Source organism: Dermacentor albipictus, chromosome 7 (assembly GCF_038994185.2).
Source record: "Dermacentor albipictus isolate Rhodes 1998 colony chromosome 7, USDA_Dalb.pri_finalv2, whole genome shotgun sequence".
Taxonomy (NCBI): Eukaryota; Metazoa; Arthropoda; class Arachnida; order Ixodida; family Ixodidae; genus Dermacentor; species Dermacentor albipictus.
The window spans coordinates 19,085,447-19,112,940 of NC_091827.1; the positions used below are offsets into that span (position 1 = coordinate 19,085,447).

The 27,494-nt window shown below is 44.1% G+C and overlaps 1 protein-coding gene across 1 annotated transcript; it reads right to left on the bottom strand.

Moving 5' to 3' along the window:
* Nucleotides 1-76: 76 nt before the first annotated feature.
* LOC135896625 (WD repeat-containing protein 43) lies at nucleotides 77-27,221 on the bottom strand. The gene is made up of 17 exons (XM_065425099.1): nucleotides 26,993-27,221; nucleotides 26,470-26,613; nucleotides 25,600-25,721; nucleotides 24,091-24,208; nucleotides 22,944-23,065; nucleotides 21,462-21,561; nucleotides 21,312-21,376; nucleotides 20,114-20,288; nucleotides 18,263-18,352; nucleotides 17,289-17,393; nucleotides 12,724-12,846; nucleotides 10,314-10,432; nucleotides 9,024-9,087; nucleotides 7,432-7,545; nucleotides 2,973-3,033; nucleotides 2,067-2,125; nucleotides 77-300 (listed from the first exon to the last, which is right to left on the bottom strand). The coding sequence occupies exons 1-17, from the start codon at nucleotides 27,176-27,178 to the stop codon at nucleotides 166-168; spliced, it is 1,902 nt and encodes a 633-aa protein (XP_065281171.1). The 5' UTR covers nucleotides 27,179-27,221; the 3' UTR covers nucleotides 77-165.
* Between the last annotated feature and the right edge of the window lie 273 nt (nucleotides 27,222-27,494).

The following is a 27,494-nucleotide window of genomic DNA, read 5'->3' on the forward strand; positions in this document are numbered from 1 at the left end:
AACTTGTCCTTTGAGATAAAAGGTCAAATGTGCATTGTCCCTTTACAAACAGAAAACAGGACACACGAACAACCAATGCACGGCTGCTTTTCTTTAATTGGTGCAATGAGTGTTGCATATTTTTTACAAGACGTCTTTGATCTGTACATGGTACATATGCTGCTGTCATGCAATGTCCGAACCATCATCTTCGTCTTGGCTGCTTTCCTGTTCAGAACCAACTTCTCCATCTTCTACACCAGAGTTCTCGTCTGCTTCACTCTGGCTTCTTTCACCGTCCGACAGCTCCCAGATGTTGCTCTGAAACCAGGAGACTCAATTAACAGCTTTGCTAAATTTTGCACTAAATTTGCATAGACAGGAAAGACCATTGCGCACCCCCCCCCCCCCTCCAAGAGCGGAAATTTAAAATATAGGTCACCTGCTGTGGTTGCTCAGTGGCTATGGTGTTGGGCTGCTGAGTATGAGGTCACGGGATCGAATCCCGGCCATGGCAGCCGCATTTCAATGGGGGCGAAATGCGAAAACACCTGTGTACTTAGATTAGGGTGCACCTTAAAGATCCCCAGGTGGTCGAAATTTCCAGAGTCCTCCACTAGGTCGTGCTTCATAATCATAAAGTGGTTTTGGCATAAAAAACCCCATACTAATCTTTTTTTTTTTTAGGTAGGTCACATGGGGTAAGCCTCAACAGGGGCGTGAGAAGACCATGTCACAAACAGAAAAAGAAACCATTAGGTGCATAGTCGGAAGGGGTCTCCAAGATGGATTACAATGTATTCTAAAAGAGCAAAAGATTGAACTTAGCAAGGTATAAGAACTTCTAGTGAGTCACAATGGCATACGTACGAGAAAATACATTGACATGAGAAATACACAGATACTGGTGCTGTGGTTTCAGTGCGAAATTAAAGAAACTGAAACTTGGACCTTTATGTTCCATTATAGTAAAACAATCTCCTACTGTGAAATTAACGAAAATGGGGCTTTGAAAGAACACATTATCAGTATCAACTGAATTGGCACTTCTCTTTAGTGTCCTGTTAAAGGGCAACGAAATTTCACTTTGCCTAAGTTGGTTACATATGGTACGCATATACATTGGAAGCAACCTTGGCAAGGCTGCAGGGCTGGCAATCCATCTAATTTTCTTAGAAGCTTTTACACAGCACCTAGTCCCAGCAAATCACCTTGTGACATTTTACAGTGTGAATCAAGCAGCCACATAATCTCGGAGGCCATAATGTTTAGGAGCATTTAATGGCCCATTCTTGCGGCGGCGGTGGCATACCTGAGCGAACGAGCACAACAGCAAAAGATGAAAGAGCGAATATGGAGCGGAAGGTGAAAGTCACGAGCCACGCACAACAGAGACCAGTGAAAGCGGCCCCTTCAGTGACATACGCGTGGAAAACTGGTTTCATGCGAACTCGCCCAACCGCCTGATGACTACTTGTATATAGTCTCCTTGCGTCAGCTCTTGCTCGCGCTTGTTTGGTCTCACTCGTGCACACTTCAACTGTCATGGCTTACGATTGTTTTTAATCTGATTGCATGCGCTATGCGAATTTTGTAGTCCTTTCTGGAAGCCAAGTGACATCAGTGATTACACTAGAACCTTTGACGAGTCATGTATAAATGCCGACACGCTTGACCTGCTGATCAGATTTTCAATGATTGCTGACTCTGCTACATGTCTCTCTCAAATTCTTAGCCTCAATATATTGCGAAATGAAACACATAAGGAGCTGCGCTCAAACATCGCATTAGGGAGTATCGTAATCGTTGGTGAATTTTTTTCTTCCAGTTTCAAATATATATATATATAAAGGCTATTTCTGTGAGCTTTTGGTGATACCTACACTCATGTTCTAAACGTAAAACTTTGCATGGAAGCTGTTCTATTATAATACACTATCTAAAATTAGGCTTTGTATTTGGTCCAAAATTTTATTGCACTTGCCCTTTAATGAACGGGTAACATTAGAAGCCAAAAGCACTCATCATTAATGTGAAATGATGCCGTGACACGAACACATATGCCCATAAAAGTTCTGCGTACTGACCTCTTCTCCGTCGGTGTCTGGGCCCTCTGTGTCCTGGTCCATGTCATCATCTGACGAGTCTTCAAGAGGGGGGCACACAAGAGCCAGTTTATAGTCACAGTAGCATTCCACCAAATGAGATGCTCGATAAAAATTTAGGAAGAAGCTGTAGCTTGGGGGCTCGCATCTAAATGGATGGGAAACTCGTTTCTCTCGGCAACCGAAGCACCAAATTTGATGAGGTTTGTTGCATTTAAAAAAAGAAGTTAAAATCTAGTGACTGTTGCTTACGAATTTTCGATTTCGGTCGTCAGTCTTTAAATAAAGATTGACGAAAATTGCAAACTTTCAGAAATAAGAAACTATCAAGCTTACAACTCTGTAACTGAGCAATGAAAACGATATCACAATTCTGTAAATCGCACCTAATAGTACATGTAAAGTGGACAAAATGGATGTAGTATACATGGCTCTCAAGTACGTATAGCACTATTATTTGAGTAGGAACATTGCAAAACTCTCGTAAATAATAACAAATGCATGTAAGATACAAATTGTTTTATCAAATTTGTCCGCTTTGAATGCTCTAACAGATGCAGCTTACAGAACTGCGATACATTTCTGTTCTTGGTACAGAGTTACGATTTTGTAAACTTTGTGCTACCATTTTTTTCATACCTACAACATATATTTTGTTTATTTCTTTTAAGAAGCTCGAGCTTTAAATTCAGGTTTTGCTTTTAACAGTCACTAGAATTTAACTTTCTCTCTCAAAATAAACTAATTTAATTATAATCAGCCCAGTGGTTATTTCAGAGAAGTGTTTCTGTGTCATACATATTTGAATAGGCGGCATGGGTGTTGGGCACAAGCTAAAGCTTCCTCTAAAGTTTCAAAAAAACTAACTGGTAAGAAAAGAATGCATACCATCATTCACGAGGCAGAGAGGCTCGGTAGGCAATTCCACAGCCTCGTGCCTTGTTGCCACCTGTGGATTGAAGCGTAACCACCACCGTTAAACTTTAATCCTCAGACACTGAATATGGTATCATCATGAATTGGTACCAACTTGCTCATTGCACTCAGCTTATTAAAATAACAGGGCCTGCATCAACCTTTAACCAAAAGAGAGAGAAAGGTTTTCAAGGTTTTTCAAGGCCCTGAGAAAACATTTTCAAGGATTAGAGCACTGTGATGCCTAACAGCTTCAAAAGAGAACACTGTCTAAAACAATGGGCAAAATTTTTGTACTGCACACAAAACAGGAAAAGGAAAAGTACTCGCTAAACCTTTTTTGCATAACAGAACATGATGGCTCCATACCACAAAGAAGATAGTAAGAGGTGATAATAACGCTTGACTCTTGGCATGCATAAACCTTTCAGTCAGATGCACAGATTAAATCCACTAAGCTTAGCCAAAAGCAAAATTCAAGGATCTTCAAGCACTTCATGGAACTTGAGGGCCCCACAGGACTTGAAAATGGCTGTTTCACATTCAAGGTTTTCAAAGACCACCATTAACTCTGGAAAAAAACTTGTGTTAATAAAATTCACTTTTTTCCCCTTAATTTCAGACAGGTGTGCAAGAGCAACGTGGCAGTGACAGGTCTGCAGGAAATGAAGCTGACTCACTGCCTTACTGAAAAGCTTTTATGTAACTAGGTTGCACAGCACTGTGAGGGATGCCGGTGTGAAGGGCCACATGGGAAAGAAATACACTGACATGTTTTCACATTTGTAAAAACGGTGTCGCACACTTTTCACCGGTGTTAAAAGGATGACACCCAGTAAGCACGAAGTTTGCGAAACGGCCCCCACGGCCACTGGCGAGGCACGCCATGCAAGTCGGCTGCAGAGAAAAGCCTACCCGGTTTCTTTTCAATACGTTTGATCGATAGCCGCTCGTTGTGGGAGCATACGAACTCTATGGTGACTCAACCTTAAGTCAAGGAACAGCTTCCGTGTTTAGCAAATCACGTGCGCAAAAATGGGAAGTAGTGACGGTCACGTGAACATCCCAGACAAAAATGAAAATGTGTGCCATGGTGATGTGCAGGGGGCAGAGCGTTTTGGTCACTGCAGAGAGGATGAAGGGCGATCTCTGATAGCCAATAACTTTGCTTCTACAAAATGCATTCAAATACTTTATGCTGCAAGATATTACTATGATGGTGCAGTTTAATGGCAAATACATTTTACAAAATTTTAAAGCATTGCCAAGGCCCCTTTAACGCTAAAACAATTTTCGCGAACAATATGTGTGCTCGACAGAGTAAAAGAGAGAGAGAGAGAGAGAGAGAACAACTTTAGTGAAAATGCCTGCAGAGTCGGTTAGGCTCCCTCCACGCGGGGAGGGCAAGCGTTTAGCGCGACGCGGCCACTACGTCAGTCTCGTGCATTGTGCTCCTCGAGGTCTTGGTTCCTCGCTACTTCCGCGGAGTCGAGAGGGCCGCCGCCCCCTTCCTGGGGGTGCTGCGCAACTAAAGGCCGTCCAGCAGGTCTCGGCAGCTCGACAGAGTAAATGCACAAGTCATAGAAGCCAGCCATACATTACATATTCTAAAAATCTCAAGCAGTGGCAATTTACTAGCATGCGCTAGCAAGAATTAATGTTGCCAGGTGCTTGAAACTGGTTCTTGATGAAATGGGGACATTTGCAAATCACAGTGAAGCAATGTCCGTTATTCTAATGCAAAATACGTTTAAAATATTTGAGGTGCTTCTTGTCACAGTACCCAGTCTTATGCTTTATGATGATGAAATTTTAATAGCCCTCCTGTTGCTAGATTTTTTTTTAAAGGTAGTCTGATAAAAGATTCTGTTTAGATCACTACAGCTGACTTCCACTTATTCAACTCTGATGGGACTGATGAAATTGATCAACTTGTCCAGCGGGTCGAAATAAACAAAATGAAAAAAAAAGAAACAATGCCCTGCTAATTCGTTTGGCAGTATTTGATGAATTCTAAATGCCCCCGAATCAAATGCGCGCCCACTTTCTATGGGTCCAAAACAGAAAACTAACATAAAAATGATATGAAAACTCCTAAACAAGGTAGAAATCTAATTCGCACCCAATTATTTAGCAAGAAATATGGGCAAGGGTCTGTGCACACTTTTTTTTTTTTCTTGCACACAATGGTGGCTGGTTTCCTAAAGTAAGCTTTGCCTCAATACAACTGTGCTATGTGATAAAGCATACAAATGCCACGAAGGTGGTTTAAGAAGTTTATTCTTTCTTTCAACATACAAAAGAAAGTGAAACAAGAGCTAAAGGTATAGAGCCTGACATGGGCTCTTGCTGCAGATAGCATTTCATGTGGAGAAAACCCACATACAAGAAATGAAATGTCATGCAATTCCACTGTATATATAGACACAAATTGTACCACTACAAACTAGCAATGTAAAAAAAAAGTAATTATTTTAGCAGAAATTTACAAATATAAAGCAATATTCACGTATACGGTGTAAATGCTCTCTAATACTTAAGAATACTGAGAACAATACTTTTCGCTCAAGATAACTCAGACAATTATTTAAAACAGTTTTTTTTTCACATATAGTGTATACATGCATACATTTAAAGTATTCGAGACACACAAAAATGAAATAGTATCAGCCAAATCAGTCAATCAATTATTCTTTGAAAACTCTCATTTCGGCAATTTTGAATGGTAATACGTTAGTTATCAAAAGAAAAAATGAAGGTAAAAAAATTTTCTTTTTTTTCATTCTGGGCTGAAACCCATGTGGTAGCAATGCTAAATTCAGTCAGTTGCTTTTTTTAGAATACAATGTAGAAAATCTACCCCAAACTTCTTGAAGCAACCGTTGATGCGGTACTGCTTGGTACGATAGTTCGCTGAACCAAGGGTCATGATCTCTAGCCCGCTAATCATGCATGGCATATCACAGTCACCACTGCTACACTCAATCAAGCTGCAGATGGCATTCAGGGACTTGATAACAGTCGCTAAAGTGGGCGCATGAGTGAGTCCTCACATGAGTCCCTGCCATCACTTTATGGCACAATGTCAGTGAATTCGCCTTCCATGCGTATGATATCTGCACGTCTACTTCTATGTATACAACTAATTAGCCTAGTTTGTCACTTCCACTGCTTTCTTCGTACACTAGCTGAAATGCACACATGGCCGAAACTTTTCATGCGGATGGGAATCGCGTGCACGTCACGCACTAGCAGCACAGAAAACGTGACAACACATGACATGTGATGCAGCTGGTACTTAAACTGGAAAAATCAGAAATGGAAGAACAAAAGTGCCATGTTTATTAGTGATGATGATAGTGATGCTCTGACTCGCTTCCCCGTATTGCGCAGAAACAAATAAAATTAAAGCGCACCACCACACGACATAGGCACTTTGCACAGCTGTATGGCCTATCAGCACCTGCATCGAGAATTCAGTGTTTATTCAATTGGTAGTGTCTCAACCGCAGCACCATCGACAACTCTCTCAAAGACCGATCTCAAAGGCCATGTATTTATGTAAAAGCACCAGGAGCAATCAACGTTATAATATACGAGCTGGAAGCACATCACGGCCATCATATATCTGACACTACCTCCGAGATATACATAGCCAGAAAGGCGTCGCAGCATGTCAGTCTCGGAGGCCACTAGAATTATCTGGATGGACGTGCATGGGCTTCCCAAGGTAACTGTTACGATTCGCATTGCAGATTATAGGACTACACAAATTCTATAAATTAACCAAATTTTCAAAAAACCGAGATCAAATTATTGAGGTTTTACTGCATAATTTCATAACATACGGCTGCAGCTACAATGGCCATGCTGATGGGGGTGCACAGTAATACTGCATAACACCATGGGAACATTAACATGCCATGCATTTTGTCTAATTGCTAAACCCTAATTCACCACTAATTGTTTTTAGTCACTCAAAACGTGACCGAGCCAACTGCCCTGCACTTTCATTCATACAAGTTAACTTTGCTAGCAAATCTTAGAATAAAATAGAGGCAAGATTTACAGTCACATCGACCTGACCATATCACCATGGTGGTTTTTAATGGAGTGATTGTAGCTGGAACAGACTAGCGTGTCGTACTTCCCAGTTGCGTTACCTACATATGACAAAGCAAACTAAAGAACATTACTTTCCTGAGCACAAAAAAAAAAAAAAATCACAGATCTATGTGTGTATTGCAATCAAAGCCAAATAAAAAGCACTTCCAGCCGGCCGCTTGTTTCAGTCAGGTGAGCACTTTTCAGCAGGCAACAGGGGACAACATAACTGAGGTGTTGCTCACTCACAACACGTCAATCACTTAATAATCCTCTGAGAAAGTGCATTGGGTTTTATAAAATGGCATGCAAAGGGTAACGAAGGTACCTGTGCCATGATGAGGTCCACCTTGCCCCTGAGCCTGCAAACCTTCTCGAACATCTCGGTCCGAGCTTCGAGCAGCTCAAGCAGCGGTTTTAGTAGTGTACCGGCCTCCTTGCACTGTACAAAAAGAAAGCATTCTCTGTCGGGCATCTCTGCTGTCCTGTTGCATCCCAGTAAGAGATGAGGCAAGGCGTACCAATAAACCAAGACGAACTACATGGACTGTGTCTCAACTCAAAACATAATCTACGTCTCGAAGGTCCACAGCTGGGGCTTCATTCTTTCACTCAAAACCAAGAAAACAATGTTGCAAACCGACAGGAAGAAAAATGATTTTCCTCCAGATGGACACAAAAGTTAAAAATCATGCAGATCCGACTGACTGAGTGTGGCAATAGGTGTAAACAAAGCTTAGGTGAGCCGGTAAGACAAAACGGTGCAGCACGATAAGAGATGCCCAACAAATTTCGCCATCTAATGCATCTCCCAACCATTCTCAGACACGAGTGTGGACATTCTGGAAAGAGAATAGAGCGCCATCACCAATGAATGCACATAGTATTCTCTAGATGCCACAAAGACAGCTTCATTAAACACAAGCAGGCATCCCAAAGTCACTTTTAGGTATCGTTCACCCAAGCCTTTTCCATCTACTGGGAGTTGATGCCGGCCACGTGATTTAAAAGCTGCTCAGCTCCATTGCCAGCTTACACAGCCCTTCTGTATGCATTAGCTTTTTGCTCAACCAACAAAATGCCAATGAACGTGCTACCATGTGCAACGAGTGCCTATTCATGGCTTACAAAATCGTGCGACATCACGCGATCTCAGAGGCCATGGCCTTCTTGTGCTTGCATTTCCCATCTGCCGCTGAATGACCCCACCCTTCTGTGTACATTGGGCTTTAGCTCAACCAGCAAAGATACCATTGCATGCAATGAGTGCCTTTCGTGAGCGCATTTTCTAGCCGCCGCCAAGTGATGCCACCCAGAAAATGCAGCAGCCTGCCAAATCTACCGCCAGGTGGCATTACCCTCCCAGGCGTGCTGGATTATTTCTCAACCAACCCAGCTGCCACCACGTGGCAGCTTCATCGGTTGAGAAAACGAAAAAATTATATCAGCCTGAATATTAGAATCACTACATAAAACCAACAAATGAATTACACTAACTAGTCGAGTGATTGGTGAGCACCCTATTCTAAAGCCATGCTGAAACTTGGTCAAGATAGGGTGTTGTCCTAGGCAATCATTTATGCAATATGCAATGATGTGTTTAATTGTATTGCACCGTGATGATGTTAAGTGGAATGGGTTCGTAGTTCTTTAACTAAATTCAGGCTTTTTTTTTGTTTGTTTGTGGAAAAACCACAATCTGACAGAGAAGCCATCTGTGGTTCTTTAACGTGCACCCAATGCGAGTAACACAAGCATTTTTTAATTCTGCCCCAATCGGAATGTGGCCGCTGTGGCTGGGAATGAACCCATGACGTTGTGTTTAGCAGTGCAAAGCCATAGCCAGTGGTCTATCATGGTAGGTGATAGTTTTTTAATAAAGTCCTCAATGAAATAAAGATTTAAATGTGGGCTGCTTACCGTCATCAGGTAGGAGGTGTGTGTTGAAACCACCGTCTTGGTCCACTTCATGTAAGGGTACACCCTGCAACCAAAAGGCAGGTCACATAATGTCCTGACAAACAATGAGGATACAATTCGCATGACGTAGAATAATGATGAATAATCACCCGCTACACGTCAGCGTACTTACGCTGCCAGTGAATAGCAGAAGAGCTGCATGTAATAAGCATTTTAATTAGCCTTGTGCAAGAAATACATGTACTATGTATACTATATCGTGAAAAATTGTTGGAATTTAGAGGAGCATTTTATCTGTAATTGTGTAGCTACTAATCAAAAACATTTTCGACTTTTGTTGTAAAAGAACTCGTGAAATTCTTAAGTAAGGTTGCATTTGTGAAAATATATTATAGTTCTGCATTAACGAGTGTTTGCAATTTAATTGCTTTCTTGTTGCATTTTCTTTTTCATTGTGGTATGACCTTGCTCCATATAAGTTAGTAGTACGTACTGAAATTTTATTTTCATATCCTTGAGCCCATACCAGCCTTTCCAATATGGCTACGAGTTCAATCAATCAGTGAACTTTAAGACTAAATAATATTCATGAGCCTTTCACTCTGTGAAGGTGGATGACTAGCGAAGCTGCTTAGCACACGACACAGAGGTGATAGAGAATTTTGAACAAAGATACGAACTCATTTACTGTCTTGATGGGTGGTCATTGTGACGAAAGGTACGCATGCACATGTATTGTCTTGATCGGTGGTCATTATTTTACTCGCAAATGTGATCACATTCTTTGATAATGTTAAATCGATGCACGCATGCCGCTGGGTGGTTGGTTGGGACGGCTTGGTGCAGCATCGCAAGCGATATGTCTGCAACACGAAACACGTAAGCCGCTCCCTTTTCGGTCCCGACTCATTCACATTGAAATCACTGACAACCATCACAGGGGCAGTGTCATTGCAACTAACCCATGCAAAGTGAGTAGCCATGAACACTACGGGACAATGAGCAATTGCATTTTTTGCTTGCTTGGGGGGGGGGGTATGAGCCATTGATCGTGACAGTTTTCGACATGCTGTTCTGTATGTTGTATGCCTGATTAGAACGAACGTAAGCGCTGTTCGCTGCACTTGGCCAAGTGCTTGTAGCCTCTGCCTTACAGGGCTATGAGCCATTGCATTTTTTGCTTGCTTACGGGGCTATGAGCCATTGATGACGATAGTTTTTGAACATGGAGAACAAAAATGAACAGGTCCCTAGCCACACACAGCTTCGCTGTAAATCTGAAAAACTGACCCAGATCCACGGCTGTGCATCCGCTGCTGCAGCTCCTTCAACAAGGACATGACGCTGGACAGTGGCAGCCTCCGTACCGTGTTGCGCAGCAGTGCTTCATCCGTCCGCTGGAGCACGCTCTGAAACAAAAGTCCTTCACATCACTTCAACGGCAGTCAGAAAGTGTGCAAGGCTGCGTTCAAAGTCAGCACAATCAAAACAGCAACACAGGTCATCTGGAGACCTTCCCTGTTATCCTGATGACTTGATGGAAACCGTGTGCCAGACAATTTAGTCCAAACACAGCATACTGTGTTTACTCATATGAAACATGCACATTTTTTAGGAAAAAATTTACTAAAAATGCGCACTTTACATTTGAGCACGAAACAAAAACTGAAAAGTGACACGCTATCGTCCTTGGCATTAACATTTTTACAATCTAATCCACACGTTGTGTGCAACTCAGGGAGCTGTGGTAGCCTCTTGCGCGCTATGTAATTCCATCAGGCAGCCGTGGGGTTCAATATGTTTAGATGACGCGATACCTTGAGTGCCACAGACAGAACCAAAGGTGAGATACACTGGGGCTGTCGATACTAGTAGTGATAAGAAGGCTTTCGACACCAAAGAAGAGTGATGCCCCGTCTAATGTCACTCAGATGCGATAAATTTACTTTTCACAGGTCAGAACAAGTCGCCATTACCCTCTCTCAGTCTCTATTACTGTGAGAAACTGGTCAGTGAACAAAGGATGGCATTGAATTTTGAATTTCTGTCACTGAAAATTGGGTGTGTGTTGCATTCAAAGGGGTGTTAGAATCCAATAAATATCGTACTTCAAGAAGGCTTCATTCCAAGTTCAAGCGAAGGCTAGGGGGTTGGTACCTTTTATTTCAAGCAAAAGGGCAAGATGGGGGATCGGCACACATGTGTTGTCACAACAATCTTTAAAGAATTTTCGAAGTGCGATAAGTTTGGAAAAAAAAAAGTTTTACTAAGCGTCACATGCATACATAGGTGTATAGGCCCCCGACATTGTGCTGCAATTTCATTCCACTGCAATTCATTTTTGCAAGCCACTAGTACATGGCACTAGCTGCTCTCCCGCCGATGACGGCATCATCATTGTATCCCGCTGGATCGTGATCACATGCCACATATCGAGTGTGCTTCAAGCGCATTCTGTATTTAGGCGGTATTGGCTGTGCTTAGGAGCGTTCTTTAGCAGGTTTAGCTGCATCGTGCTTTAAGGTGTACAAAGAGGGCACCAGTACAAGTGTGCGCACGGATTTGGAAAGCATGGCATGCAGACTCTTTCAAGACGAGTAAAATAACTCAGTCACAAGACTGCTCTCTTTGCACAGCTTGCAAAGCACATGCATTCACCACCAAAACATAGTGCATCCCATTGTGGAATAATAATAATAATAATAATAATAATAATAATAATAATAATAATAATAATAATAATAATAAGTATATGGACACTATGTGATTTGACATATCATGACCTACAATGCGTTGGCGGGCTAGTTGGTGCGGATCCATAAATACTTCGTTTAGCGCAATACAACGGGCACAAGCGCCTTGTCCTGTCGCCTTTCTTGTGTCCGTTGTATTGTGCTAAACGAAGTATTTATGACCTACAATGTTGCAGCTACAATACATTAGGTTGTTCAGTAGATGTCACTGACCAAAAGCAATGTTGCTGTGAAAAGCACAGAGCAAGAGATTTCTGCAACTGCTTTTACTTATGTCGCTTCCACACCGTTGCCTGCTGAGTATGAAACGGAACACAGCAAAGGTACAGGGCCTGACCTGGTTGCAACAGTCCCCAAAGCCCTTGTTCCAACTGTAGCCAATGGGAAGGTCTATTTGTGCAGAAGGCTTTCCCATGATCTCGACAAATAAGCTGGCTACAACATGCCGTATGTACTCGAATGTAGGCCGATACTTTTTCTATAACAAAAACCATCACAAGACATCAACCCCAGCCTACGGCCACAATATTCCGGGCACTATATTACAAAATAGCCTCTGAGACTTGGTAGCATGCTGCCTGATCGCGGAGCCTATGATTGCAGCTGACTGTTTGATGCGAGGCATTTTATTTTAAAATAGTACTGGCAAGGACAGTGTGCCATGGGAAGAAATCAGTGACAAAGAGGCCAGCGATGTCTGTGAAGACAACAAGTGAACACTGCACATGCTTGTGATCAGCGCCAGAAAGTGCAATAAAATACATGTTCTTTTCACAGTCAAATTCCCTTTTGTGTTCAGCTTAGATGTGGGCAATTTTTTATTTTTTGCCCCTGACCTTCCAAGTTTCTGGGATTGGCCTGAAAAAGAGGCTGAGCTAGATTTGAGTGAATATGTGGTCACACCAGAACAACGAGAGACACGACTGCAGAGAAAGGCAAAGCCTCACGTTTAGCAGCCTGGGGTCCTCGCTCTGCAGGCCCTGCAGCAGCAGCTGCGACAGGTTGTCCGCCCGCGGGGGCTCCTTGCCGCTCGCCTGTGCGACGGCCAGAAGCCGTTCCTCCATGGGCAGCTGCGCCAGTGCCACATAGAAACGTCACACCTCTGCACGAACTTTGCAGCTCTGTTCATCCAAGGCGTGAATTCACGAAACATCAAGTGCACTCTGTGGGGTCTGATGTGGGATTCTCACACCGTACTCTTGGGACAAAGGAACGACAACACAGTAGTGCAAACAATCACAAGGGCATTTATTGCACCTTTCATACATCAATGCCTGCTAGCCGAGTTGCTATCCACAAAACATGCCGATGGGCGCGCGACAAATCTAGAAGTCCGACTCACCGCGTCCTCGTGAGCGAATATGTTCGCTCCATGCTGGATCCCAACGCCTGGTCGTTCGCGTGTATAGTCACGCGAATCGTGGCGCGTTCGAAGGCGGCCACGCGAGGCGGTCTCGCAGATGCATCGGTCGCCGCGTGCTCGCGGGAGACGTCCCCCGCCGGGAAAGAGGGGCGCTGCACGCGCGGCAGGTCCGTGCGGCCTGCTCACTGTCTCGAACCCAAGAGAGCAAGCGCCTTCCTTTCGGCGCCCAAGTAACCTCGCGGCCGCGCAACACTAGCGCCATCTCTCGCACTGCGCCTGTACCACTCGGACCGCCGCGTGTGCGGCGAAGCCGCACTACAGGAGACGCGCTATGCGGGAAAAACATCAGGGGAGGCGCGAGGGTCGCGCATCCCCACAACTCATAACATTAGTTCGATTTGCCCTGCACCTCGCGAACTAGTAGCTCACTCCAGTTCACTGCCTGTTCCGTGCATTTGGGCAGAACCAGCCTGGCAACTTGTGTGCGAGCCCCGAACTACCTTTCCTACCGACGCAGGGAATGCTGCGAACTGGTTCTGCACGAAGCCCGCGCTGTGAGAAACAAATAGCAAGGTGCAGCAACTCCTGAACCAGGGAAGAGCAGGCGAATCATCGAATGGACCTATGGTTCACATCAGGCACTGCGCTGTTTATTGCATAGATTCCACTACGAAACGACCTCCATAAATGTACTAAATATGTGAAGATAAAAAAAGAAAGAAAAAAAGAAAGAAAGGAAATGAAGCAAGATTAAAGCCCAGTAAAGAGGCACTTTTATGCAGTCTAGAGGCAAATATTACACTAATGACGCCACAGATACAAGAATAGAGAAACCCCTGACAGTGTGGGCCTACTAACAAGGGAACCTCCTACATTCTGGTTCATTCCCAAGTTTTATTTCAAATGGCCTCTCTAATCAGAGATCATGGCGAGCCTGTTTCTGTGTGGGGAATGAGCAAGAAGAACGAAAAGAAAAGGAAGTATAGTCACCAGCTACGAGTGGGGATGTAAAGATAACCAAACTTTTTCGAAATAAACATTTCTATTCAGTTTTAAAGGAAAAACAATTTAGTTGCCTTCAAAGTAGTCTCCTTGAGCTGCAATGCGCTTGTCAACTCGCTTTTTTGCACAGTTCAATGCATCATAGGAATTCTTCATTTGTGACGCTGCCGAGGGGCACGAGTGCATTTACGGCCGGTACATGATCGAAAGAGCGCCCGTTCAAAATTTTTTTTTCACCTCATCTGCAATTCCTCAGTCAAAATTTGTTAGCACGCACTCCAACTTATGCCTGCGTTCTCTGATAACTCGTCGATTGTCATTTTGCTGATCTTGGTTGATCTTGGTTTCACATCTAGGTATTCTGAAATCTTGGTTTCACTAATAAAATCAACAATTTCACCTTTCTGACTGGCTGAAGGTGACCCAAATAATGTTCACTGTCAATGTTTATTCTGCCACCCTTCAATTGACGATACCAGTTGTAGATTTGAGTACAGTTAAAGGCTTGTTTCTGGAAGGCTTTTTGAAGCGCTCTACGAGTTTCCATGAAAATTTCTTTCCAAAAGAAAACAAAATTTGATGCGTACAAGGCATTCTTTACGATCACACGTTTTCACAGACGTGTCGCAGTTAACCTCTTCAAAACAAAGCGATGCACAGAGTGACTTGCTTCTATGATGGCTTCAGTCAAGGCCCTGACGGCAGAGGGCTATAGCAAGCTAGACCTGGTGGCGGGACATGGAAGTACACCCATGAGAGGTGTCAAAACAAAAGGTAGGTTTCTTTTGGGTCCATGCCCCCATACGTAATCCTCACTCAACAGTGTTGAAGGAGTACAGACTCAAAAATTGTGTCCAGCTTCCTTTTTTTTCTTTTCTAGGAGCTGTAAACTTCACAATAATGCTGTTAGTATCAACTTCTTTAGAACGGCACAAATAATGAATTACATCACCTTCTAGTTGACCAGTTCAAAACATGTGCCAAGTACAACGTAGTTTCAGATGTGAAGCAGGAGACCTCATGCCACTGAAACTGGAGGTAGTGGTTACGTGGTATTGCAACTCAAGCATGCATGAGTCAGTCGGGCAGAGTGGTTGAAGATCATACAATGATTGTGCCGCCAAAAGCTGCCAAATCAGCCTTTCCAATTGTGCACTTCTCTTGGAAACAGACGGGCAGACCCTCCGCCTGTCTGATCGTGTCGAGTGCTAAGTGAACTTGGCTTTCAGCAGCATGGTCATAATAGCCTTGACTCTTGGTTTGCATAAACCTTGTGGTCAAACAGACATACAGTCAAAACCTGCAACAACGAAATCGCCGGGGAATGCGAAAAATTTCGCTTTGGCGGGAAATTCGTTTGTATGAGAATAAGACAGAATAGACAGGAAAATGGCTTTCCAAACAAAAATTTATTGTCAAAAGTCGGGAAGCTTATTTTGCCGAGCCTTGCCTTGTAGCAACTGGACAGCTCTGCCTCCGCACTGCAAAATGTAGTCTATTGCCATGTCATCGCCATGCTTGCCAAAAAGCAAACGAATTGCATCAAAGGCGTCTAACACATCCTGCGGGTTCGTCTTCTTCTCGTGTTGTTTTTATCTTGGTGGTCCTCGGCGTTGTCACCTTTGCACACATTGCACTCATGGCCTCGTTGGTCATCTCCACATGCGCAACAATGCCATCACATTCACGCAAACTAACTTGTCGACGTTGAGGCCATCTGGAACTTCGTTTTCCATGGCGCAAAGATTGCCCCATGCGTTGGTCAGTGCTGGCAGCACTGTTATCGAGTGCATCTCAGGGCAACTCTTTCTCCAGTGCAGCTGGATCAGCAAATGATGCCTTCTTAGTGGCAATGAAGCCGGCGTGCCTAAAACAATTTGCAATCGCAGCTGGACACGTTGCCACCTATGCGGCAACCACCATCTCAAGCGTGATGAACAAGTCCAAGTCAGTGGGACTTTTGGCATGGAGATGCAGCAGCATCTCCAGGCCAGAAGTCCCACTGACTTGGACTTGGAGTAGGCCTCTCTCTGTAACCGCACTTGACGCTGCGAATGATGCCTTGGTCGAGCGGCTGCAGCACAGAAGTGCAGTTTGGTGGGGGAAAAAAAAAGAAAGCTTACGTTTCAGAGCTCCACCTTATCAACCACTTCTGAGCAGAGAGAGAACGGAGGCCTTGTTTTTGAATAATGTATATGGTGAAATGCAGGCAATTCCATATTTGTCAGCGATCTCCATCTTCTTCCTGCCCTTTTCAACCTGTGCGCAATAATAGCAGCCTTATCTTGTAGCGCAGAAAATTCATGCGTTTTGGCTGGAAGCGACGTCTTAGCAGGCTGCCAAAGCCGACGGTCCGATCACCACACACACAGCTGAGGCAGCCAAGCACCAACCACACACACAATTATGTGCACAGTACACAAAGCACAAAGCCTGAAAGCGTCATTGGGGTCTTCCCATGTGGATGTAGATTTCACTAATTCGCGATTATGGGTCAGCATGCCACACAGGTGGTTCCGCTCCGCATTAACCCATTAGGTGATGGCACACAGGATATATAAATGTGCCTACTGCAAGGTCCCCTCTGCTTTATTTGGTAATCTTTTCCTACTTAAAAAAAAATGTATATTACATTTCTGGTCAGGACACTGAGTAGTACTCATTCGTTGCAAAGGATAAACCACGGTCATGATAGCTGTCGCCAGTTGCAAGGTGCAACTACGTCAATGCTGTTTTTTTGTAAACAAAAATGGCGTGCCCACACAAGCGCGCTGTGGTGGTAGTTTACGCAATTTAAGGACCCAACCAATGCATTTGAGTAGTTTTGGACACTTAGCATTACAGGAGTAGATGATATACAGACAGTGGTTTCATAAATTTTGTTAATGCAGGATTGCAATAAAAGAAAGTTTTGTTGTCGCGAGATATGAAATACATTAAAGAATATTTCATTGTAGCTAGAATGTCGTTACCTCGGGATTTCGCTATCGCGGGCTTCAACTATAAAATTCACCATGCATAACAAATGAAAAATTCAAGAAGTTTTAAGGAACCTGGAGGGCTTTCAAGGCCTTGAAGATGGCAGTTTCACATGCAAGAGCTTTCTAAGGTTTCAAGGACCACAACAAACCCCGTGTAAACCCTCACCTGCCCCATAGAGTCAGCCGGTGTCTTGCGCTTGCCGATACTGGGAGCCAAATGGCCAGGGGCCAGTGTCGTCACCTCTCGTGTGGGTTGCACTGGTTGCTTGATCTGAGGCGAACAAAAGAGCCGGAAAGGTAAAAAAAAAATGCATAATGGGCACCTTGAACCAATGCATGGTAGATAAATCTTCGAAAAAAAGCGAGAGCGATCCGCCACCCTTACTGCACCCACCTATGTGCAACACAAGCAGACAAGAACAATCGCTTGTAATTTTATTTCTTTTCCAGGATTTCGTGTTTATTTCTCTTTCGGCACAGACACCCAGTAGCCAGATTTAATTGTTGTAACCAATGACATAACCTGGGAGCATTACAGTAAGTGGTTTATTTTAACACAGAATGTGCTAAAGTTCACAGTGCCATAGTTGCTCATGGTTACATTTGAGTATTGTTAAAACTGGTAATGCTATAAGGGGGTTCAACTGTACTACTGGTATTCTGTCAAATTAAAATGTTTTCATGCCTGTCCCCTCTGCTTTTTTTTTTCTATGCGAACAGGTCACAACAACTATCGGTTAAACCAACAAAATTTTCCTGGCACTTAAATATTGTTATAAGTGGGTTGTACAGTATTTGCCATCCCGTTCTTATGATGGGTAAAGTGCTGCTGAAGAAATATGCAGAAGCACTAACTCGTCATTACCGCCTACGGTCGGACAGATAAACCTTCGGTCATTTCGAGTGAGTGCACATTGCTTTACCGAGTGGTACTGATAGCATCGACAACTAGGTGTTCAAGAAAACACTTGAAATGAGTATTAGTGCTTCAAAAGCAGTCATTATAGTTTTTTTTTTCATTATGAAAAAAATAAACGAAACAAATGACATTAGCAGAAACTGCTTGGACAGCAGCACTATCGCACATCTTGGCACAGGAGCAGTGGCACAGCAGCATGTACTACTGCTGCTGGTACTAACCTGGCAAATTCCATCCTCCGTACTGCAGGAAACAGGGGGCTTCACCTGTCGAACCAGCCATGTTTGTTCACGCAGGTCTGTTGCGATGTTCTGCAATAAATGACACGAGATGAGCTTGATAAGCTTGCCCTGATTATCGAAAGGAAGGTGCCGAACAAGCGGCAAGAGTGTGCCCCTGATGAAAGCAGCTCCAGGAGTCTGTAAAAACATACTACAGGCGCCGATATGAGGCAGCATCAAGATTTTTCATGACTAAACAATACCCAATGCCTTTATTACAGTACCTCTGAGCCATCACATGTGCAGTCTCCATACCTTATTCGCGTAGTCTTTACTATCTCCCTTAACCCAATTATGTAGATGTATGAGCCGAGAACACGAATGATACCGAGGAACCTTTGTTTAGCAGGCTCACTGTGCATTGATCCCTTATATTTACTATACAAGGCCTATTTGCCAACCAGCGAACTTACATTTGTAAATACAGTCGAATCTCGATAATTCAAACTCGAAGGGGTCCGAAGGTTTATTTGAATTAAAAGAAGTTCAAATTAAAAGAAGGACTTGTTCTCGAAGTATTCATGCACCATAGCATGGTGCACAAATGGTGAAAGTTGTAAAATATCGGGGCGCGCAAGCACACTGCTAGTGAGAATCACGAAACTGCCAGTGCCGACCAATGCTCGCTCACCCCCCCCCCCAGTCATCAGGGGAGAAAAACAAAACAAAAAACAACAACAACAACAACAAAACACGGGCGAAACTGCCGCCGTACCAGGTGGGTTGGAGGCACTGGCACGAAGGTGGGCATATGCGGAGACCGTCAAAGGTGAGGGAGTTACAAAGGAGTTGAGAGAGAGGGCAAAGGAAGCTTAGCTGCGAGGAAGGGAGGGTGGGAAGCAGATTTGCTTTCCCACCAACTTGCTGGATGGCGCTAATTACCTCTGCCGCCTACTGCCACCAAAGCAGCGGAGTTGCCGAGGTCAGGACTGAACCTCCGCTGCTGTTTCCCTCTGCGTGCTTGTATGTTTTAATGCTATCGCGTTGAAAGGGCACTAAAAACAAATACCAAGTCAAGCTAAAGTGATAGATTAGTGCTCGAGAATCTCTAAGGCATCAATATTATCGCAAACAGAGCCTTAATAATCGAGAAATTGAGGTAAATGCAGGACATGATTAGAGACTAGAGACGATTAGAGATTAGAGACGAGCGAGACCAACTAAGCCAACCAAACAAGCACGAGCGAGAGCTGACGCGAGCATACGAGAGTGCGAAACAAGTGGTCCAGCTGAACTGGACGCTAGTACGAATAGAGCAGTCGGGCATTTCCGCATGATTTTCCCGTGCATACGTCACTGTAGGGGCCATGCTTATTGGTCTCCTCCACTCGCTGCTCACTTGCCGCCGCGATGAGCCACGAAAAATCAGCCCAAGACCGATTTCTCCCACGGCATGCATTTTGCCGCAAGTGTGGCTGGGGCATTATGGTGTGACGCAAAATCGGCAACCTTGCCACTAAAGGTAGGGTGAAATTTCCACCACCTTCGCCAGTGGGCACAGTCTTTTGTACTGGCCGCTTCTGGATTTTATCCAAAACACAGGCCTTTACATTTTCATTTTCATTATGTCGCAGGGCGTACTTGTACAATTAAAAAGAAAGTACCCATCTGCCATCCTTTCACTAACAGAAGAATCTAAACACAACGTTCGAAGACAAACAAATGAAAAATGTTTCTCGAACAGAACTTATTTTTCCTAAAACTGTTGAATGAGCCCAAAATTGTAAACTTTACGGGAAATGTAGGAGAGGTAGCAAGCATGACAAGAGGGGTAAAAAAATGGCTGCCTACCAGATGCTCAAAGCTAGGCAACAGGAAGCTGTTGTAGCAGAGTAGAAGGCGGTCGCCAGTGGGGCAGAAGGCGGCGGCCAGGATGGCCACTGGCTGCGGCTTGGGTGCCTTGCCATTCTGGGTCTCGGTGGCCACCTGCACGGTGAACTTGGGCTGCACGGGCGTCCTGCAGCGCCTGCAGCAGTGGTGCCATGGTTAACGACAAAGGTTTTGCACCGTTGCTGGCAACTTCTGTCAGTGATACACATGCAGAGTGCGTCCCTAATTTGTTCCAGTAGGCAAAGCTACCTTAGTCTAAGAAGACAGCTTCTTTTCCGCATACTGAAGTGCACCTTAATCAATCAATCCATTCATGGTTATTTGCAACAAGGATGTGACAACAGCAGGAGAAAAAGATGTGCTAGCAGCCTGAAGGGTCCTGGCTTCCTCGTGTATACTATATGGGACAAAACAGCTGTGGTCGTGACATAACAGGCAAGGTTATGCATACTGAAATACAAGAGAACACTGACATATACAAAAACACATCACCAAATTTGGAAATTACTAACATGTTTCTACTAACTAGTAGTTTTAAAGGATCTTAAAAAGATATTTTATTGCAATGGCAATAATATGGACACTCCAGATACATTTCTGCTGTCGGTGTCACCGTGATGTTCCGTACAAAGTCCAAGTGCAATGGCATTGTGCCTGCATGTCGTATGCTATGGGTGGGAGTGAAAACATGCGAGGTTGAGCTGAGAAGAATGGCCGCTTAATCTTGCACGCACAAGGGAGCGAGGCGAGGAGGAAGCATGCCATCTTCCATCACGCACAAGGCAGCAGTGGGGGGGGTGTTCTACTCCGGCGGCAGTTGTGTATGGCGCAGCTGAGTGGGCCCTATCTTGAAAGCGATATGTGGAGGGCAAAGAGTCCAGGTGTGCCGTGGGCTTTTTCTTCTCGCCGCTTAGTTCACAGTGAAGCAAGAGGTAGCACGTGGGGCAATTTGCTTGCTGCTGCTGCCGCTTTTCCTCATGCCAGCGTTTTGACAGCGCATGTCTGTGGTCATCAAAAGAGATGTATTCGTGTTTGCCTATGCACGCATGATACCATGCTTGTTAATTTATTAGCAAATGTTTACAAGTTTATACAGCCAATAAAAACTACCACCCTAACTCTGACACGGGAAATACAAGTGGATCACACAGTATCTTACCCGTTCAGCTGCAGTTCAAATATATGCAGGGCACCGGACTTGGTCACTGCCGAGAGGTGTGCCGTCTGCAAGAAAACAGTCTAAGGCTCGATACCAGCACAACAACAACAACAAAAAAGATGCTATGCCCCTGCAAAGGTTGTCCTGTACCTTGCTGTTCTCTGATGTATGTGAAATGCTGATGTGTACTGCTTCCTCTGAGAGCACAAAGTTGGCCAATGAGCTTGAACTGGCTCCTTTCTCGAGGTGCCTGCAATGTTCCAAGACCATCTGGCACTGAGAGACACACAACAATGCATGAAGACCACTGTTATGTCACTGCAGCAATTATGAATCAGTACTGCTGTAATGCATTGGGGCTCCTCCCAGGAGGAATGACTGGTTGATAAACAGTCCAAGGGCACTGCAACAATCATGGAACCCTAGATGTTGCTGCATAGCATTCCTTGAGGCCATAAGAGTTTGGGACTTACTCAGGCCGTCTCGAATTTTCATTTGCAGGACAGTCCTTTGTTGCTGGGCAAGAAGTTGGCAAAATACTTTGTAAAATTTAACTGAATCTTTATTTCTGAATTAAAAGCCAAAAGGTCATAGTAAACCAGCAGAAATTACAGTCAGTATGTAAAGAACACATGCTTCTTCTCGAGCGGCTGCTTCATTTTAAACATGCCTGCCTCTGTCCAAAGCTACATCATGTTTTCCTAGCACTGCTGATGCTGCCATACAGTTGATGCTTCTTTCTTTCCAGTGACATCATGTGATCATGCTCCACACACCCTGTGCCACAAAAGGTGTCTTTTTGTTCATTGCGACGCTACTATATGAGGAGACTTGGGCTTCCACCTCACCAGTGATGAATGCATTCGAGCGGTGCTTGTGCAACTGATGTAAATAAAACGTTCTACACTCTGATAAGTGCACTGGTTTTTACGGGAGCTGGCCATTAGCTACGCCTGGTTATAGTCTAAACAACAACCCTTTGTTTCACAAAACTCGTTTGCCTCAATCATCCACGGGGACAACTAAATACTGCAGGACAGTAGGGACCCTTTCATGTGAAATGTTGCACCATCAACACACGAAAACCTCCTCAGGTAGCGAATAGGAATGAGATTCATGCAGACACATTCATCATGACAATCACAATGACATCATTCATCAATACTGGCAAAGCTTCATTGCTATTGCCACTCAACACAGCTCGTGGCTATGCTGCTTCTAAAAAGTGATAAACGAAACATGCACAGACTGTGGCATTTACATAGCACAAGTGCATAACCTCAATTTCGCACTGTAAGGCAATGCAGACCGTGTGCTCACCCAGGACAGTGTTCCCCTCTGCCATTAGTCTACCATGGCCTCAAAGCCCTTCACGCCACCACCACCCCCCTCTTTGCCTCAGCCAAACATGCATAAATGTTGCTTGCCTACAGCGATGTACCATGTGTACAGCCTGATACAGCGAGAACACACTCCACATAGCTGCTGCTTCATGACGTTTGTGTAACACACCATTCATGAGATACTGCGAACTCGCCACAAACAAAAGGAAATTGGCTGCGTGATGCCCAAGTGTACAGTTCTTTCTCTCCACCCAACATTCTTTTAAACAAGGCACACAGACGGACTCACCATGCACTCACTTGCCGATCGTTGGCTGCGCAAGTCAGAAAGTAGGTCCTCCCTTCACCGGTCTTGCTGGGCAAAAACACGGGCAAAATCTGTCTCACCTCGGTTACGTGACCTGTGAACTTCTGCTCAGCAGAAGAGAGAGAAGAAACAGGCAAAAGTAGGTTTAATTCCAGCCCAACAATTTGCTGGCACAAACTCGACTGATTCGTGAGCGACCAGTCCCACACTGGTGCAGGGAGCCTATGAGGATATTCCTGCAAGACTGTTATAAATTGGACTGTTGTGCAGCAAGGTCACCTCATTTGTGCTCTAGGGCAGCCTAAATATATGAGCCACGTGTAGCTACATGCAGAAGTTCCTTCTGTATAGTATACAGAAGGAACAAGAAGTACAAGATTTCCAACTGCAATGCAAGCATGTGCAAGAAAGACGTGCTTTGTATCTTCAAATGCTACATTGCAATGAAATTTGGAAGCCTCTTCAAAGCCATTCAGCAACAGGTTCCAAAGTCGCAGCCAGTCAGAGACATAGATTTGTGTAGCACAGAACAATAACAAAGCAGAAGACATTCATAAGTGGCCTTGGTAAGAATGGGTCAGAGTGAAGCAGATGAGTGTAATTTCATTAAGTTTCAAGTTAAAGATTTAGGTATTTTGTCAGTAAGCCTGAGAGCTTACCGTTTATTTTAACCAACCTATGGTCATGGTGCGTGCAAAAGGCACAATGCTATCGCACTGACAAAGATAAGCACTGAGACAGTTTCTGTGTAGCTTATGCAGATTGGATGGGATCCGCACATAGAAAAAATGGAAAAGAATGAAAACTTGTAAAGCTCATGGCATACACACATATATGTGACACTGAATAGCTGTTTCCACAGTGCTGCTAACAGGTTATGAAAATGGGCACTTCAGCAGTACCTCAAGCACCAGCCTAGTATAAACAACCATTATGTAAGTCAGTAAAATTGTGACCTAATTTTAGGATACTCTGTTAAAACCTTTCAGAGACAACTTGTCACCAGCAGTGAATTTGCGAACTTGTAACAAACTGCACTCGCTACTGCGCTTGCAGGCACTAAAAGGAAGCATCATCAGTTGCGTAGGCAAAAAATTTGGCGTAATGGTACGCAACAAATTTTACGTACCATTACAATAGATTTTGTGTCTACATTCCACCACTTGATACTGCTGCTGGCTGTGAGTACTGTGTTGGCATCGACGGCAGCAACAGCATAGACACTGTGACGATCGGCTTTCCATTTACTGCAAATAAAGAGAATGAGGTCTAGTGTGGCTTGTTTGCAGGTAAAGGTGGTTCAATTTGCTAATTATGCATGAAAAAGATACTTGCAAGATCAAACTATCGATGACAGAGTATTTACTTGAATGTAGGCCAATACTTCATTTAGAAAAATCCTGTACAAACCTCGGGGGAAGGCTTAGAATCGAGAACGCTGTTTAGCCTCACACTTTACATCACTTCTCAGTCACAATGCGGTGGTAAAAAAGGAGCAAACTTTTCAATAGTGCAGCAAAGCAGGTGTCTTCATCGTATAGAAAAAAGGTCGGCACCATGAAGTTAAAAAGATGTCCCTGATTTTTATCAGGAAACATAGGGTGTAACATTTGCCCACAACGAAAGGGATCATACAGGCGAAGGTCGGGGAGGTCATGAAGGTTTGAGGTGCTGCTTGGAAATAGTTGAGGCTCCTGTCTATTTTCATATGTTAACAAACCATAATACAAGTTCTTTACGCAGTCGAATGCATATATTTTGTTTGGCTTACATCTGAGAAAAGTTTTTTTTTTTCCTGACCTACGCTCATTCATATGGTAATTATTTATTTATTTGAATACCTTCTGGGCCCATAGAGCTTTGCAGAAGGGAGTGGTGACAATAAATACCAAAGAACACAATACAAATATCAGGTAACACCTTCAAGCACATTTTGAAAGTCACTGAGATCTGTAACAGATACAGTGGAGGTAGGCAAGTCGTTTAAATAATTACAAGTTTGAGGAACGAAATAATGAAAATGTTGGTTAGTGTGAAAATGAGGAACAAGCACTTATGACGATGGTCAATACGAGATGATATGAATGAAGAAAGAACGGGAAAGTAATTCTTGCTTAAAATGCGGGTTATGAAAGTAAATCTTATGAAATAGGGAGAGACGTGCTATTTTCCTACGGAAGGAAAGGATCGGAAGCCATAACACTGCTTTCATAGATGAAATAGCGGAAAGACGGGAGGAGTTAAAAAAAAAACGAAGTGTGCCCTGTGATTTTGTACAGCTTTAAGGTGACTAACAAGACTTTCAGTAAATGGATCCCACACAACTGATGCACATTCTAGTTTGATTGGAACAAAAGCATATAAAGAAGGTGTTTGAGAGAAGGGGCCACTGAAAAGTTATGGCACAGGGACCCAAGCATGGAGTTAGCATTATTAACAACTTACAGTAACTGATGTGTGGTTGCCAAGACAGGTTAGAATTAATGTGGATCCTTAAGTATTAGACGATGCGTTGTACAGGAAGGAGTATTGCTATCAGGAAGCATAAAAAGTTTTGACAAGCTAGGCACAAAAACGCATGCATAAGCCCTGAATTTCAGGTTCGAGCTCTGCACAGTACTTGTAACAATATGCATACCTTTTGACCTTGCTTGAGGAGACACTCCAATGAACGATGTGTTGGTCATCAGAAACACTGAACAGCGAGTCCGAGTTGGCGTGCCATGAGACGCCATTTACAGCTGCTGTGTGGCCTCCTGTCTGAAAATTTCCAACACAGTTTTGCCATGTGACGGAAAAGCACGGGAGCTTTCAAATTGTACAAGAAATGCTACACGCAGAGCTACAGGGCAGGACCTCCATCAGCAGGTGTTGATGCCAACATACGAACATTTGGAAAAAAGGCTCACTGGGCTTGTCCTTCAATAAAGCAGCGATACCACTGAGGCATCTCTTGGTCAGTACACCTTTCTAGGTAACCTGACATTGTGCAGCCACAGTTTCTTTAGCTTCCTCAGTGTGCCAACAGTAGAACTTTTCCACTCTTAGAGGAGCTCATATACATGCAATGTAGGTCACATTTCTGTTATGCACTCCATCATATTGTCAAGTCTAGACAGACGGAAAAAGCAGCTGCTGTCAACCACAGTTTCCTCGGACTAGTCCTGCCAAAGCATATATTGATCATTTCAGAATAATGCTATAATGACTTGCTATAATCCATATAGAAGTGGATAGCAATATCAGCATATATTGATCATATATATATTGATAGCATATATTGATCATTTCAGAATAATGCTATAATGACTTGCTATAATCCATATAGAAGTGGATAGCAATACTGAAAACACGAATCACTGTGTGACACACATTGCTGATGCAGATATAACGGAAACGGTCACAATCGCGACAACAAATTACAAACGGTTAACAGCGCAACGACGCCTTGTTGACATTCGTAGCTAACACTCGCTCGCGGGAAAATGTGCGTGCGCTGTTCGCTTACGAGCTCGCTGTGCAGATCTCCTTTGGTGAGGCTGTACAGCAGAACGGTTCCCTCGGCTGTCCCCATCGCCAAGAGGCTGGCTTCAGACAAGGCATCGGCAGCATCGTCGCTTGTTTTTTGCCGCTTTCTCTTCTTGTGCGTCGCCTGCAGAACAGAAACTCACGCATGACACAACCTGGCGGTACCGCCGCGGCACACACAATGTTCAGCTAAAACGCCTAGCTCACATAATGGGGCAAACGCAACAATCAAAAGGTAACGCGCGGTCGACGGGGCCAGCGGGACCCCCTTAGCAGTAATCCTGCGCACGCACTTTCGCGGCGCTCTGGGAGAGCACATGGCCGCGGTGACAACTTAAGCCGGATAAACCAAGGCATCTCGCCACGCGCACAGGTGATCGGTGCTACTTGTAGGCACCGACACTGCTTCATAGGTGACAATCAACGCAGCGGTGGCACCCGAATGCGCTACTTGCAGAGAAATCACGTTTTCCGGGGTTGTCACACCGACAGGCCGCACTTACGAAGCCCTGCCGCGTAGGTCCCCAGGACAGGCAAGTGCACTTTGCGGAGAGGTGCGCGCTCGGCGTGTACTCTTGCTTCAGTCTACCCGTCGACGTGTCCCATAACTTTAACCGGCCATCGGAGCTGGAATGCGCCAAATACTCTCCGCTGTCCGAAACAGCAACTGCTTCAACGAGAGACGCCATGTTTTAGCTCGGTTACACGTGAACCCAAAAGAAGGCATCGCGCATGCGTCGGCCCCCGCTTGTTTTCGATGTCAGCGCCTGCCGCACGAAGTGGTCGTGGGTGTTACTCCTTTATTAAAATTTCAAATACCTTAACGTCTTGATAAATAATAACTTCACATTCAAGTTTTAAGTGACAAAAAATATGAACTGGTGATTTTGTTTTTTAAAGAACTGTTTTACTTCAGAGTTAACAATCGTGGATACCAAAGTTAGGCTTAAGCATAAGCAGGGAAAATGTTTTTTTCTTTCCCCTTAATTTATTTCATACATGGCA